Source organism: Panicum virgatum, chromosome 6K, assembly GCF_016808335.1.
Source record: "Panicum virgatum strain AP13 chromosome 6K, P.virgatum_v5, whole genome shotgun sequence".
Classification (NCBI taxonomy): Eukaryota; Viridiplantae; Streptophyta; class Magnoliopsida; order Poales; family Poaceae; genus Panicum; species Panicum virgatum.
Window position 1 is genome coordinate 38,038,765 of NC_053141.1, and position 16,579 is coordinate 38,055,343.

Genomic DNA, 16,579 nt, shown 5'->3' on the forward strand with positions numbered 1-16,579 from the left:
GCACGTGCTAAGGCTGTGTTTAGTTCGCAGTTTAGATTCATTTTGAATTAATTATGAACTAATTAGGTTCATTAGATTCGTCTCGCGAAAAAGCACTCAGCTGTCAAAAACATTTATAAACAGATTTTATTTAATACTATAAAATAGTAAGATTCTTTTTGATGTGATAGGGACTTCAAAAAAAAATTGGAACAAGCGCCTTACACAGGCATGCGTCGGGAGGTCAACAATTCCGGTCCCAGGTCCCAGCACGTGCTGTTCCCCGTACGCGGACCTCTCTCTCTGCCCTCAAAGACTCGAAAAAACCGTACCACCACTCGACCAGGCGCACCAACCTCTCCTTATGCTGTGTTCACCTCCAAAATTTCTCACTCCAAACTTTACTATTCACCTATCACATTAAATTTTTTACCTCATGCATGAAGCATTAAATATATATAAATAAAAAAAATAATTGCATAGTTTTGATGTATACGACGAGACAAATCTTTTGAACCTAGTTAGGTCATGGTAGGACAACAATTATCACAAACAAACGAAAAGTGCTACAGTATACTACAATGTCCGATGTAACTTTTTTTTATCACTATTTTACGGATCTAAACACAGCCATAGTTTCCAATTCCACACGCGCGGACAAGTTGTCGTGTCGCCGCCGTGCACGGCTAGCTAGAGCTCTAGACCCCATAGGCCTCCTGCCTCCAAGCACAGCTACACGGGCCGGGGATGCAGACTTGCAGTCCGGATGCGGCAGCCGGGGTGCTCGCTTTCTTATCCGTTGCGGATAAGTTCAAGCTATTCCGTGATCGCTGAAACCTGAACGACGACGGCGTCGTCGTCGTCTATAATTGGACAGGTTTGCTGCGCCAAGTGCGGACCAGGGCGCAGGCGACGGCCGCGGGAATGGGGTGCACCTGGCACTGATCCGAACGGGCCCCAGAGTCCCTGCTGAATCCCCTGCAACTCCTGACAGACCCACCCAGCCAGTCAGGCCGGGAGTGGGACACACGGGAAGACGCCGGCTCGGGGCATGGAGGAGCACCACCGGAGGGATCGGAGCAAACCCGGGACCGGCAAGGGAGCTGGCACCTGGCAAATGGCAAGTGGTAATTCCGGCAATTCACCGCCCCCACCTACGAGGAGCTGCGGCGGCGCAGAGACGGTCAGGCGCGGCGGACGGAGGGGAACCGGAACCAGCAGCTCGCGGCCCCGGCGAGGCGACCGACGCGCCGCCGCGGGGCGCTCCTGGCCCTGGGCTCATCCCTGGCTCCCTCGTCGGCCCCGTCCCACACGTCGCCAGGCCAGCGCCGCCGTGCCGCGAGCCCACCGGCCACCGGGCCGATCGCCCTGCGGATCGGACGCTCTCCACCGGACCGGGGGGCCGTGGCGATCGTGTCACCCGCGGCTCCCGTCTGGCGCGTGACGTGCGTGTGAGCAGCTTTAGGTGGGGCCATGGCGACGCGATCGGCCTCGTCTCAACCGGCTTGGCGGTTTTATGTGTTGCGATAGGATACTATAGCGCGCGGCAAGTTTTTTTTTTTGTGTCACCTGCTGAAAGGCCTGAACCTAATCCATATCCATCATCTGGGAGGAGGATGGTGGTCCAGCTGCCTGAGACGAGGCGCTCTGCCTGCAAAAGGTATGGTCCTTGTTCCTTTGGATCGCTTTTGTACTTGCATACGGTTCTTGATAGGTCCCGTTAGCTTAGAGTCTACATAAAGCAACAATACAATGCCTGCATACATATCAACCGTGGTGATAGATCAACGGTCAGGTGCTACCTGAAAATAGTCCCGGGGCCGGCCGAACAACTCTGCTTACCGCCGGCAATGGAATGATGGATCCGTTCCAAGACCAACTTTCCTTTATCTTTCTCTCTTTTGATCATGACCAGATCATTTTTTTTAAAGCTATCATGACCAGATCATTAGCCCCAGGTTTCGTCTCATCAGCAATATATATGCTACTACTCACCTTCTTGATTTCATAAGGTTCACGAGTAGTATTGTGCTAGTAATGCATAGGATATTTGGATCTTTTAGTTTGCTGTACGTCATACATACACCGCCGCTTCCGCAAAGAGTAACCCCGACGAAACCGGCCGCGGGAGATTTTCCCGGATCACCTGGCGGCGCTCTGGTGGATAAACGTGGAACACACAAGTGTGGCGTGTGCCGGTGTGCGTGCGGCCGTCGCAAGTTGCCATTTGCCAGTAGCTCTCGTCGTCGTGCAAAGGCGACCGGAATAATCCAGAAAAAAAAAGGCGGAGATCTTTTGGGCCCGGGGCGATCTTCGCCGGGCGACCGAAAGTGCCACAACGTTCTGTGTGCTGCAGGCAGGTAGGACCGGTCGACTGCCAGCCCTTCTTGCCCACAGATCACGGCGGGGGCGTCCGGTTTGCGACGAGTCACGAATGGCGTGTGGATACGTAGGAGCGTGTGACCAGCTACTGGCAAAGCCGCGCGTGCCAAAAGCATCGGACGGCACGGCAAGGCACAGCAGGCAGCAGCGATGTAGTAGCTAGCTCCTGACGCAAGCGCACCCACCAATGGATCGGCGAGGTCTCTCGGTCGGGCAAACCGACGGCGGAAAGGCCGTCGGCTCCCCGCCCCGCCGAGCGGCACGCGTGCCCGGCCGGCGGGAGCTCCGGACGTGGGTGCAGCGCTCAACTCCGGCCGCGCGGCGTTGCGCAGGACACGGCACTCGTGGTATCTGAACCGTGTGCCTTGGCGCAGGTAGGCTCGGCGCGACGGCGCCTGAGGCGTCGGGTCGAGCTGGTCGACGAAGTTCTGGGCGTTCGTGGCACATGCCACATGGAGTTTAAGGACGGCCAGGTCACGCGTGTCAGAAAAAAAACAGACGCGGTGGTGCTAGTCTGCTAGAGTCTTACGGTGGTTTGCCGCTGACTCTCCCTGCCATTGCCATGAGAGAGGAGGAAGAGAAGTCTGCTTCCTTTTTTTTTTTTTGAGTGGAAAAAGAAGTTTGCTGCGCAGGAGTGCTTCCGACTTCTCAATCCATTTTTTTTTTTTGATTGAGAGGTCCAGCAGGTCGAGGCCCGCATTCCCGCGGGAACCCAGCCCAGTTGATACCCTGCTGGCCGAGCACCCGCGAGCACACACCGCCGGTCTCCTTGCCCAAAGGCATCTGATCCGCCTGGCCCATGCGTAACAATGGGCCTGCAGCTGCTGTCCGCTTTCTCCCGAGACGTGCGGGCCAACAGGCCAAGTGTGGGCTAACGCCCCACAATTGCCACCATTTTCTTCCTGCAGGCCGGTGCCCGCGGCCCTCGGCGCACTTTTACGCCGGGCAATTCCAAGGCCCAAATTACCACAATCTAAGAGCATCTTCAGCAATAGTCCCTAAATCAAGGTCCCTACTTCTTAAGTAAGGGCTCTCCCTACTTTATGGGGTCTAATTTTTTACATACAACTCCAATAACAGTCCCTACTTTGAGCCCCTATTTTTATTATGACAAGTGGAACCCAGCCAACAATGTCTAACCTTTTATTTTATTTACACGACCCTTCTTCTTCCTCGCATCTTCTTTCTTTCGCACGCATCTCCCTCCGCCGCCATCTTTCTCTCTCCCAGTCTCCCGCACCCCTCTCCCTCCGCCGTCTGCACTCGCCCTTCTGCTAGCCAAAACGGATTGCCTATCCCTCCACCAACCACGTGCCCTAGCAGCACCGGAGGGTGCCACCCCCTTTCCCCCAAGGTCGGTACTCGAGTTCCCGTTCTCGATTTGGTGGAGGAACTTGAGCTCAAGGGCGGCGACGAGGTGCTGCAGCTCCGGCGGGGGAGAGGAGGGTGCTGGAGCTTGGAAACGGGGTTGCCGTAACTCGGGGCGCGGCGGGGTGCCCGAGCTTGGAAACGGCGGCAAGCAGGCTGCATCTCAAGGCGGCAGCGCGTCCGCGCAGGCGCCGCAAATCCGGCCGGCCGGCGTGCGGCGAGCGTGCTACAGCTCAGGGGCGACGGCGCGGGTGATCCTATTAGACTTGGACTCCATTGTTTTATTACACTCGGACCCTATTGTTTCCAATCTAAAAAAAGACTCCATTATTTCCATGACGTAGAATTCGTAAGGTGTACTTCATCCTAGCTATCTAGCTATAGGAATATGTTGATGTGTAGTTTAGTTTACAAAATAAGATAAGAGTCTTACGAAGCTGAGGGCACCGATGGTGTGCTGCTGTGATCAGCGGCCACTAGAAAAGCAATTGACATCTATTTATTATGTTAACTAGCATAGTGCCTGTGCATTGGTGCGGGTAATTTAAATTTTACCTAGATCTACATGAGACCATCAATTTTTTTACTCTCTCACTACGTGTACAAACCGTGTGGCGATAGTGTGAGATATTGATTAATTTCCCAGCTTCCAATTTTGATTCAGATTGATTTTGTTCGGGTTCCGCTTAGGATTCCGATTGCAAATCTGCCCCCATGCGTGCTACAGACAAAGTTGGTATAGATATCAGATACATATAGTTCAAAAATTAAATTTTAATGATACCAGGATAGTATACATTAAGCCACTCACCTAGAACTTCTTAATAAAAAACAAAGAGAAATTTTTAACCGTAACCAAACTTTCATACAAAACTATTCATGACCAGTCAAAAATAGAAATATATTCCTATTGAATATGAGAAAATAACATGATGTAGGGAAAGAGTGGTGATATGATCCAAAGAAACCAACTCGGGACCAATATTTGACATGGATATACCTAATTATGGGCAGTCCAACCCAATGAACCTTACCCGACACGTTCAAAATGCCCAATCCAACCAATATGTTGACCAATTTGGACAGAAATTTTCGACCCACAAGAAACAATATGTTGGATAGAGCTAGACTTTTCTTACCCAAAATCCCAAAAAAAAATGGTCCGACCCGAAAATTGTACATGAAAAATTGGGTTTAACCCGACCTGACCACATATCGGGCCGGGCTTGGATAAAAGAATCCGACCTGGTGGCCGGGTTGGGTCGAGTTCGCGCTGAAGAGAATACCAAGCTTTTCTTTGACTCAGCCCCTGATCAGGTATGTATAGTAAGTCGCGGACCATCTAAGATGCATCTAGCTTCATTGACTAAAGTGTAGCGGGTAGAGCTTCTTGGGTGTAATTTTAGCAAATGGAACGAGCTCAAAGGTCTATACCTTGCTTGCATAACAACAAATTTATTGGTGCAGCAGCCATAAAACAAGGGGAGCATGTTTAGATCTGTTGTAGCAATTGGAGAGGCTGGATACGAAAAATAATAAAGATAATGCATCCACTACTCATTAAGTTTTTTGACTAATATTCAAAAACTAAATTCTAATGATCTCAGAGTAGTGTATATTAAGCCACTCATCTAAATCTTCTTCTTAAAAAAATAAGAGTAATCTTTAATCGTAACTAAAACTTTCAAACAAAAATATTCACTACCAGTCAAACAACAAATATATTTCTATTGAAAGCTTAATTTTTGTATTACTTTCAATAAATATCAAAATTAAGTTTCTACGTGAGGTATTCTAAAAAATTATATACCACAAAGTATTATGGTGGAAACAACATAGATGCTACCTTCCTCTAGGATATTGGGACAAAACAATTACAATGACATCACAAACAATAATATTGGCATAAATTTCTTTTAGAGTAGAATACAAATGTTATTACATCCATTCAAAATTATTTAGCACTTTAATTTTGTCATAAGTGGAACATTTTTATTCACTGACCAGGACAATAAAATATATTAATTTTCATAATACCAAATAAATACACTATAAATATATATTTTATGATAGATTTAATGAAACTAATTTGACCTTATAGATGTTGGTACTATTTTCTATAAATTTAATTTGAATTAGATTAGTTTCAAGTAGAACAAAGATAATACGTACCTAATAAAGTGACTAATAATTTAGATAGAAACAGTAACGTAAAAAATATCAAATATCTAGCTACCCGTGCTATTTGTGCGGGCCTCCTTGCTAGTTAAATGGTACCAAAAAGGTGTCCTAGTCGTGTGACAACAATAAGCTACAAAGCATGTGGGTTCAAATGAACCAAAACAAAAAGAGGGTACCTGCCATTTTCATAGAATGATCCAGAAGTTGTTGCATCTGCGGCCACTCTAGCCTTTGCCGTTGAGGTGCTCCCAAATGCTCCACTAAAATCAAAGGAGAAAGATGAAAAGAAAACAAAAAAAAAGATGAAGAAAACAAGAATAATTGAGTGGAGATGAAAAGAGGAACCAAGCACCCTTAACTTTGAACTTTGCTTCCGCCACTAAGTCTGTCTCCCTTTGCACTTCATTTGTCGGGGTTAAGTGAACGCCTGGGTTGTGTGCATTGCAAATTTTACCGGAGCTCACATACCAACAGTCGTTGGTAGGATTGTAATGACCACAGGCCTCCTACTGGCAGCCGGCACACGCAAAAATCAATACCTATACCGCATCGGAGGCCTCACCGTGCCCTTCCTTGTGGCCGTCTGTGCTTAAACACATCATCTGAGGTAGAGGCCGATCTTTGGGGTGGGGGGAACGGGAGGGTCTAGGGGACTCCAGCCTCCCTACTATTGCCGCGGATCCCCCTAAACCCCCTCTTTTTAACCCGCTGGTCAGCAGTTTGGTAGGTTCCGCGATGTGCCTCTACTCAATTTACTTCCCTGGCGAAGTCCTTGCCACTCTGACTGTCCTACTCCAATTTGTCCTTGCGGCTTGTGCCATCGTCGCTCTTCGCCCATCTGAAGGAGAAGCTGCGCGCCAAGGCTGAAGCCGCGAAGCAATAGTTTGTGTGCGTGTGTGTCTGAATTTCGTGTGAAAGCCTAGATTAGTGCATCTTATGCTTGAGACGCCGAATCAAGGAGAGGGAGCATGAGGGGGATAACCCCCCCTAATTTTTCTAAGTTGCGTGCACTAGTGATTTGAGATTTGTGGAGTTCGACCTCTTCTTAGTTCTTTACTGCATTAATATGCAGTCTTTACTATTCATTAATTATTATAAATCTGTTAAGATCGAAGTGGATGGACCCAGTGGCGAATGTAGCCTAAAAAAATAGGAGGTGGGGGGCTTACGCACCTCATCCTCTCTCTTCTTCTTCCTCTTTTCTTTCTCCTCTCTCTTTTCTTTCTTCCTTTCATTGATTCATGTCAAAAAATTGCCTTTTTAGGAGGGAGAATTCATGGGCATTAAGCCAGTAGGGAGGGGGGGGGGGAGGCTGGAGCCCCCTAGCCCCTCCTTTGGATCCACCTCTGGATGGGCCGATAGACAGTTGAAAATATGAGATGTTGGAAAATATGAGGAGAGGTGATTGAATGAGAGGTGAGAGCTGATGGGGCTGATTTTGTTATGTAAAGATAAAAGATTTTCCAAGCCGTCAGGATCTCCCAATCTTGTCCTACCAGTGGCGAAACTAGAGCAAATTGAAGAAGGTGTACTAGCCTTGTGGGTGCATGAAGTTGAGCTGTAGGGTTGCATATCACTCTATTCGGCTGGCTGTGGCTGGTGCTGATTTGCTGTGAGAGAAAAATACTGCTGACTGGCTGGTGACTAATACTGATTTGGTGTGAAAAAAACATTACTGTTGGTTGCCAGCAGAACAAAGTGGTGAAAAATTAGATCTAATCACTTTTTTTTTTGCAAAATTCATGGGTGCATGTGCACCCCCTAATTTATACCCGCCTTCACCCCTGCGTCCTACACAACAGTGTTATCGGTGAAGATTCATCACAAGAACACAATCACTGAACACAGCGCGTCGGCGAAGAATGGGAGGCCACGATCAAGCAACAGTTTTCAGAAGAACAAGCAGCTTCACAGTTCACACACGAGCCAGCCAACCACACGTCCACACACGAGCATATCCACACACCACCACCACCACCACCACCACAAGCATCTCGCTGTCTGGGGGATGGATCCACATCCATTTCAATCAAAACTAGAACATTTAGTGCGCTTTGCGCGCCCTAGCATGACTACCATTAATTTTAACAATATAAATGAGTTAAAGAGCATCTACTTGGAATTTTGTTCAAAAAGTATGTAAAAATTATATCAGGTATCCCTAATATAGCGTGTTTAACTAAGCCTATGCTTCCCTTTTCTTATTCTCAAATAGTCAATTTATTACAAATATTTTAAATAGCAGTTGGTAAAAACTTTGACGGAGTTATGATGATGAATAGAAGATCAGACGATCAGCTATTAATTCTACAAAATAAAGTTGCATGTTCCCAATTAACATCTACACTACATTAGTGATTAGTGATAAGAATGTAACAAATCTTGTTCTTTTCTATTTATTTTCTTTTTTTTGTCTATTTCTCTTGCTCTTTTCTTCTCTTTCCTATTTCTTTCCTTCTATTTCTATTTCCCTTCTTTTTTCCCAATCCTTTGTATCTATTTATTTATCTATTCTCTCTCTTTCTTTCTTGCCTCATTATAAATCTTATGTACATAATCTTTGTTTGAGTGTATAATTTATCATTCTTATAATTTTTATCAACCATTTTTGTTTTCTTTTACAAGATATCATATTAGTAGATCTGTACTTACTTACCTTTTACCATTATCTAAAAAAACATTTTACTATAGTATCAAACTATTTGATCACAATTAAGAGCGAGTCATGCTTAATTTATATTAATTTATTTGTGTTGTGGACTCATAAGTTGGGGTGTGAAATAATTTATTTCCTTTTATGAGCTAAGTTGTTTATCACGTGTATGTTTACTTATAAAAATATATTTTTTAAATGTAGATGTATTTATTCTTCACATAAAGTTCGCGATGTTTAATATTTTATTTGTAGTATAGTATTATTTGTTCAATATGTTTAACCTTTTTTGTAAAAAATATTTATTCCCAATAGTTGAAATTGATTATTTAGTGTAAAAAATGTTTTCTTTCATAATGTCATGCAAACATAGGTAACTAGGATTGTGTTTGAAAGATCTTGTTATAAGAAAGACAATGGTGCAATTTAAAATTAATTAGAAGCTTGATCTAATAGTTATAATTTTTTAGTTTTGAATTTGCATGCATGTGGGTCATGCAAGCTAAAACTATTATCCCGCGGTTCGCATGGAAACAGTTCTGCAGTTGGGCTGATGATTGCCCATCTAATATATCCTCTAGGTAATGATAGTTGGAAATATTATCTAAAATGGTATATATAACTGCACCTTGAGCCTCATTTGTTGCTTTTTTTCATCGCTGCAGGTGGGGTAGTCACACTTCAGAACCCATCAATCGGTGTGGGTGGAAGTTGAGCATACAACATGGATGAATGATGTCGTATTGTTTTTCCTCCATGTCCACCGTCGTGTGGCAAGCTGAACCCGTTCCATGCTGACTATGATGCCAGAGCGGTCTTGTGGTCCATCCTCTCGTGTCTAGCACGTCATGGTCATGATGCACGGAGCCTCCAAGTTTGCCAAGGCCTCCTCCCTAGGGGCGTCTACTCCTAGTATGTACGACTACCATCATATCATCGCACAAGTCCGTCGGAGTTAAAAATGTTCTAGAGATGCAAATTGTTCTAGAACCAAATAAAATGTTCCAAAACAAGATAAAAATATCCTAAAGATAGAAAATGTTCCAAACAAATAAAAATATTTTAGAAAAATATCATCTAAATATAATCAAGTGTGGTATAGTTTTGAAGATCTTGTCGTAAGAAACACAACGGTGTAGTCGAAATTTAATTTGAATAATCGATTCGTAAAGTAGAGTATTTTTTAGTTTGGGATGCACAAAAATCAAGACATACGAACACCTCTGCCCTTTCCCTCCTCGTGGAGCCTGTTGCGCAGCACCAAAAGTCATGAGCTCATCTTGACAACGTGTCGTGATACAGAGAGCAGCACGCAGCCGCGAAACGCGGAGAAGGCCGGAGGGGGCACCGGTCTTTAAACCCGATAGGCCGATGCCAGCCTCTTCCTTCACCTCGATCTATCATGGATTGCATACACGAGAACAGAACCAAGCGAGGGCACATACAAACACTTCACTAGAGAGCAGAGACTACGACTACAAGCTACGCAGCTTGGCTGAATCAGAAATCCTACTCAGTACGAGCTGCTGTGGGACTGGGACCCCGGCCCCGTTTTCCCCTGCTTCTTGGACAACGACCGGCCGGCGGCGGGCCTCACGTCCGTCAGCTCCTTCACGACGGCGGCCATGGACGGCCTCTGGCTCGCCTCCCTGGCCGCGCACCGGAGCGCGAGCGATAGGACCTTGCGCACCTCCTCCATCTCCACCGTGCCGTAGACTTCCTCCATGAGGGCCGGGTCGCAGATGGCCTCGATCTTGTCGGTGCCGCTCAGCGCGGAGGACACCCAGCCCACTATGTCCGTGCTGTCGGGGAACGAGGGGTCCACCGCCGTCTTCCTGGTGAGCAGCTCCAGCAGCACCACGCCGTAGCTGTACACGTCGGACTCCATGCTGCTCTTGGTGGAAAACGCCAGTTCTGCAAGGCAGCGCACGGCCATTAGGTATGTACTGGTGTGTAATCTGAAGACCAAATTCATAGTTTCAAATAACAAGTTCACCAAATCTTATAACGTAAATGATGAAAAGACGGCACACTCAATCTGACAAACTGATGTTCGATAATCCAAATAGTAAATAACCACTAATTAACACAGATTTTGTTGCTCTAGAGCAAATCTGTGCATGCAAGGTGACAGAAAATCCTTCAAGATTAGCTTATTTCTCAGTCCCATCCATTAAATAGAAAAGTTCCAGTCATTTCCATGTGCAAAGGGATTACTTTCATGTTTGTAAGCTTATGTATAAAGCTTTGTGTGCTATTAAAACTCTGACATGCAGCTGGTAATATGTATGTTTGCACTGGGGTATTGGGTAGATACAGATTTCAAAAAAATGTTTTAGACTACATGAAACATTTTGCAATCCTAAATTTCCAATTAACCATACAAGTTAACAAGGAAAAAGGAACAGTTATTCATCATGCTTTGTTTCAAGTTTCAACCATACCTGGTGCCATATATCCAACAGTGCCAACGATTCCAGTGGTCTGTGGAGCAGAAGGCTGATCCATGAGCTTTGCAATGCCAAAATCTGATATATGTGCCACCATGTCCTTGTCTAGCAATATATTACTTGGCTTGATATCCCGGTGAATTATTGGAGGGCGGCAGTCATCATGAAGATACGCTAAACCATGGGCGGTACCCAGTGCTATTTCATACCGCACACACCAGTCCAAAACTGGTGCTGGCTGAATTACATGCAAAACATCATGAAGGCTTCCTTTGTCCATAAAATCATATAGTATGAACCCATTATTGCTTCTCAACCAAAACTCTTTTAGCTTTACCAGGTTCCTATGCTTAATTTTATATATTGTCTTCAATTCTCTCATCATGCTTTTGTATGAACCTCTGTGTGCAGAAATCACAAGCTTCTTTATAGCATACACATCTCCTGACCTCAGTGTAGCCTTGTAAACAGTTCCATGAGCACCTGTGCCGATTATATACTTGTCATCAAAATTTTCAGTCGCCTCTATAACCTCATTTAATTTAGAGGAGGAACCTTCAAACATAGTACTCACTGATTCCTCACTTTTCTTCCTCCAATCTCGAGATTTCAGAAGGATGCAAGCGAGTACAAGTACCAAAAGTGCTCCCACAAACAATGAACAAAGAATTATGAGAGCAAGCCTGAATCGGCCGTGTACTTCTCTTTTCTTAGATCCTCCACAGGGTTTCAAGACATTAGTTCCCTTACAATAAGAATTATTGTTACTGCAAGAGATACAGAGGCCTGGATTTCCATTAAAGGAACTCGGTGTGGAATTCAGAAATACTAGAAGATTATCAGGGAGTGGTCCACTAAATTGGTTGTAAGAAACATTCAAGGCATGCAAAATATGTAGACTTCCAAATGTAGCAAGGCCTCCTGTGAGATTATTAAATGACAAATCTAAACTTTCCAGCGCCACCAAATTACCCAGTTGTGGTGGAATATCACCCACTAGACTATTGCCACTGAGATTCAAGGCACCCAGGTTTAGCAGCTTTCCTAATGCTGAAGGGATACTACCCCCAAGAATATTTCCACCAAGTTGCAGCTCAATAAGCATATCCAAGTCCGAGAGAGAATCAGGCAAGCCTCCACTGAATTTATTCTCCTGCAACCGTAGATGCAACAGAGACTTCAGGTTGCTTATTGTATTGAGTGCCGAACCATTCAAAGAGTTAGTACTCAAATCAAGTGAATTCAACTTGGAGCAGTTGGCAATTTGCACAGGGAGTGAACCATGTAGAATGTTGCGTGAGAGGTTAAGTCTTCCCAGATTCTCCAAATATCCAATTTCAGATGGTATTCTCCCTGAAAGCTTGTTTTCTGACCAGTTAATGTCAGTAATACCTGCACATCTGCTGAAGCTTGCTGGAATGCTACCACTCAAGGAATTGTGACTCAGATCCATATAGCTTAGATTTGCACAGTTTCCAAATTGCGGAATAGTCCCATCAAGATTATTGTTTTGGAGAATGACTCGCTCCAAACTTGGGCAGTCCAAAACACTGGATGGGATGCTGCCATTAAGATGATTCAGCCCCAAGTCCAAAATTCTCAATCTTTTTCCTGAACAAATATTTGGAGGAATCCCACCAATGAAACTGTTATTTGTGAAATCTATCTGGACCAAACGGCTATTAAGACCCAGCTTCGGTGGTATGACCCCAGTGAAGAAATTATCAAATAGTGTAATGTTCTGGAGGGACTTCAGCTCACCTAATACTGCAGGTAGCTTTCCCGTGAAACTGTTACTGTAAATAAGGACACTCTCAAGGGTTGGGATACTCCAAATATTCTCAGGGAACTCTCCTGTGAGGCGATTCTCGAACAGAAAGAGCTTTGACAAGATCCGTAAATTTGCAAACTCTTTAGGAACAGTGCCCTCCAGCAGGTTTGCATCTAACTCTAGCCACTCCAGCAACCGACAGTTGCCGATCTCAGGAGGAATTGGTCCAGACAGGGTGTTCTGAGAAAGTAGAAGATATGTGAGGTTGCTCAATAAACCAAGAGAAGTTGGAATTTTGCCAGACATACTATTATTGACAAATCCAAGTTGTGTCAAGCTGCTGCAATTCCCCAGCCATGATGGAATTTCACCCTTTATATTGTTGAATGACAAACTGAATATTTCTAACTTGCAGTTCTCGAATCTGAAAGTGATCTCTCCAGTGAAGCCATTGGTTGTGGCATCAAAATTTCTGAGGCCTTTGATCCTACTCAAGGTTTCTGGAAGACTACCGCTCAGTTGATTCTCGTATAGATAGAGGTCCTCTAACTTGGTGCAGTTGCCAATTGAAGCAGGCAAAACTCCAGACAACATATTCCCATACAGCCACAAGGCCATGAGGCTTGTCATTTCACCAACTGAGACGGGGATCGAACCACTGAGCTGATTGTAATGCAGGTACACGTGCTCCATAAACGATTGGTTCTTGAACAATTCCTCTGGTATAGTTCCAGTCAGAGAGTTTTGGGACAGATCCAATTGTTCAAGCATACTGCAGTTCCCCAATTCGGGAGGGATCAAACCAGATATATTGTTAGTAGTTAAGTTGAGGACCTTCAGGTATTTTAGAAGCCCGATTTCAGATCCTATCGAACCTGAAACTTCCGATGACGATAGGTCAAGGGAAATCACTCTATTCCTTTTATTGCAACCAACTCCATACCATTTACAAGGGGTTGCATTAGAAGCATTCCACCTGGAGGTTATGTCACTTGGTAGTATGAGGTTTTTGGACAGTGCGAGAAGAGCCAGGCCATCCGAATTCAAACTCCATGATGACGAAACTAAGGCGAAGAATAGAAAAAACCAATGCCATACAGCCAACCTCATCTTGTCCCTGAAAAGGTTTGCATACAGGTCAGTAGATGGTTAAATTTCCTACATACAAAAAGGCAGATGCCCAAATCAAAACGGACGGTTGAATTTTAAATAGAAAATGATCTCACTGTGGGGAACTCCCTCACAAATTTCTGTCAAAAGAAGTGAAATCTACTCACAAATCAGTAGGATTTCAGTGAACCAAACCTACTGGAGTTCAGATAATTAAACTAGTAAGGAAGCAAATTGCAGGATGGCAGAATCAAAGCCCAACCCCATCTCCCCCTCTCACTAGAGAAGTGGTAGAACGAACAATTTTGATAAAAAAAACACAGATTATGCCCTGAAGACATTGCAAAGTAGTAGCAAAGGGTCCTCGGGTCCCACATAGTGGTTTACAGTCTATTCGGCCTTAGCTAAAAGGGGGCCTGAAACTTTTTTCCATTTGTGAGGGATTTGAAGCCGGAACTTTTCTCATTATCTGGAACTTTTCTCATTATCTAAAAAAAAGCTAAATGGGGCCTGAAACTGTGGCGGACTAACAGGAAAGATACGACAAAGCGCATCCTCTGCTCGAGCAATGGCACACTAATTCGCGAGATGGGATCGGACATCGGAGGTGGTGGAACGCGAAGCATTCTCCTTTTCTAATCCGAAGATAAATAAACGCGCGCACGTGACACGTGCAAACGCCACCACATGGGCACCTTGATTAGTCGCGCTCCACCTACACCCCCAAGAACCAGATGCTTCGCCCGGTCGCCCCTAGCCCGCGGATGCATTTCCCGGGTGAAATTGGCACCCAGGGAAGCTTGTTTCAGCGAGCTACAAAGGATACCGCTAGCGAATCCGCCGCGCCCTCGGACATTTCCCTGAAACCTAGCAGGTAAGCGTCGAATTGGGAGAGCCCGTGCAGCCAAGAACCCAGCAGGAACCGAGGCCAATGCAGGCCGGCAATGGCGCGACGCGAACGCAAGAGGCCACTGGTACAGACTCCAGGCGCCAGAAGAAGGGAACCTGAGGAGCGGCGTCTCTCCGCTTCAAGAGCAAGCAAAAGGCGCACGAGGTACAAGCTGTGACCGCGCTCGCGAGCACATGGGGAGGGCGAGAGAGAGAGAGCAGCGCGTACCGGAGTGACTCGGTGCCCGCGGACAAAGCTCCCGTCCTGGGGTACGAACGGGGCCGGGAGACAGCGCCGCGCTAATCCGTAGCAGCAGCAGCATCATCCATGGCGGGGAGAGAGAGAGAGAGAGAGAGAGAGAGCGCTGGAGTTTGGGTACGGGGTGGCCGTTCTAGAGTGGGGAGGGGCGGCGGGCAGCGCCGGCTGCCTTTGTGGGTGAGTGCGGACAGCGGCGGTGGTTGCAGGTCGCAGTTGCCAGTTGCGGGGTGGTTCGCTTCCCAGTTCACACGCACACGCAGCGCGGCGACACGGAGGAGTGCCGGGCTCGCGGGCTCGTGTCGTGCGCTCCGGCGGAGGGGGGAGGTTCACACGGGGAGCGAGCGAGTTCAGACTCATCCGAGGTCCGAAAAGAAACCATGGGCCGCAGGCAGGTTCACGCGGGACGCGAGCCTGCGAATCTTGCCTTGTTTGGGATTATTTACTCGAATCATAACCGTGGATTTTGGGCATGGATGCACACGCTACTCTGTTTTGATTCGGTCTTCGGAGTTAGAATTTTGCGGTCACCTTTTATTTCAACTTTTTTTTGGGCCGCCGACCTGGCACATATACGTATCATAGCATGAAACAGTTTTGAAGTATGAATCTAGTATATTATACTAATTAAAATCCTTATATACTGAGTAGTACAAAACAAATAAGCCTTGATTTTTTCTAACGTGCTAGTGAGTAAGGCCCTGTTTGGAACCGTATTTTTACGAACCTTTCGTGAGATAAGCGGAATAATCCCGCCAAACACCTTGCGATGGACACGTGACCGGAAGAAATCAATTGTCCGCATGTGATTTTGAAAAGTGGTCGCGGAGCCGTGTTCGCGAAAACGCGATGCGCGACGGTTCCAAACAGGGCCTAAATATGCTGGTTCGTTCTACCAGCACAGAGCTAGTAGTAGGTTGAAGTCAAACTCAAACCATGTTTTAACAACCAAACCGAACCTAACCCTAAGTTTTGTTTAACGGACTGTTAATGAACTACTACTAATTGACAGCAGCATCTTTGAGAGATCATTAATTATTCCAATAGCGACGATTTTGTGCGCAGACAACTTTGTCTCTCTTCGTACGTAACCAACTTTTTGTAAGCACTTGCATCAACTGACAGCGACAAGAAGCGCTAAACAAAGCCCCACAGGGCACAAAGCAGTCATAGAAAACGAGACTATTTGTATGTGCGCGAGGAGGGAAAGTCGACAGCATTTGTCCTCGTGGTTTTCTTAGCTAAACTCAAAGCTTTATCAGTAGTTCAGATGCTGAGTGCCAACCAACCTAACAACTCCTTTACCGACGCAAGCAAGAGTTTTTCTTTTCTTCTTTTTACGAACGCAAATAGGTTGTTGTTAACGGGTCTGTTTAGAAGAGCTTATTGTGGCTTCGGCTTCACCTATAAGCACTATAACGTGAAACTGTTTTGTAATCATGGGCTAAAATAGACTAGAAGTTGCTTCATCGACTTTAGCTTTACTAGTAAAGCCGTTTTGGAAGAAGTACTCCCGATAGCACCTCTGTAAATATAGTCGT

General features: G+C 45.7%; 1 protein-coding gene across 1 annotated transcript; it reads right to left on the minus strand.

Annotated features, from left to right (window-relative positions):
• Positions 1-9,813: 9,813 nt before the first annotated feature.
• Positions 9,814-15,309, minus strand: LOC120712508 (receptor-like protein kinase). Its single transcript, XM_039998309.1, has 3 exons — positions 15,012-15,309; positions 11,008-13,901; positions 9,814-10,477 (listed from the first exon to the last, which is right to left on the minus strand). Exons 2-3 carry the CDS (start codon positions 13,892-13,894, stop codon positions 10,077-10,079), a joined length of 3,288 nt encoding a protein of 1,095 aa, XP_039854243.1. The 5' UTR covers positions 13,895-13,901; positions 15,012-15,309; the 3' UTR covers positions 9,814-10,076.
• Between the last annotated feature and the right edge of the window lie 1,270 nt (positions 15,310-16,579).

Coding starts and splice junctions, on each gene's coding strand:
- LOC120712508 (XM_039998309.1), bottom strand. CDS start 13,894: ATGAGGTTGGCTGTATGGCATTGGTTTTTTCTATTCTTCGCCTTAGTT. Junction 10,478..11,007: donor TGTTGGATATATGGCACCAG/GTATGGTTGAAA, acceptor GCTGCCTTGCAG/AACTGGCGTTTTCCACCAAG.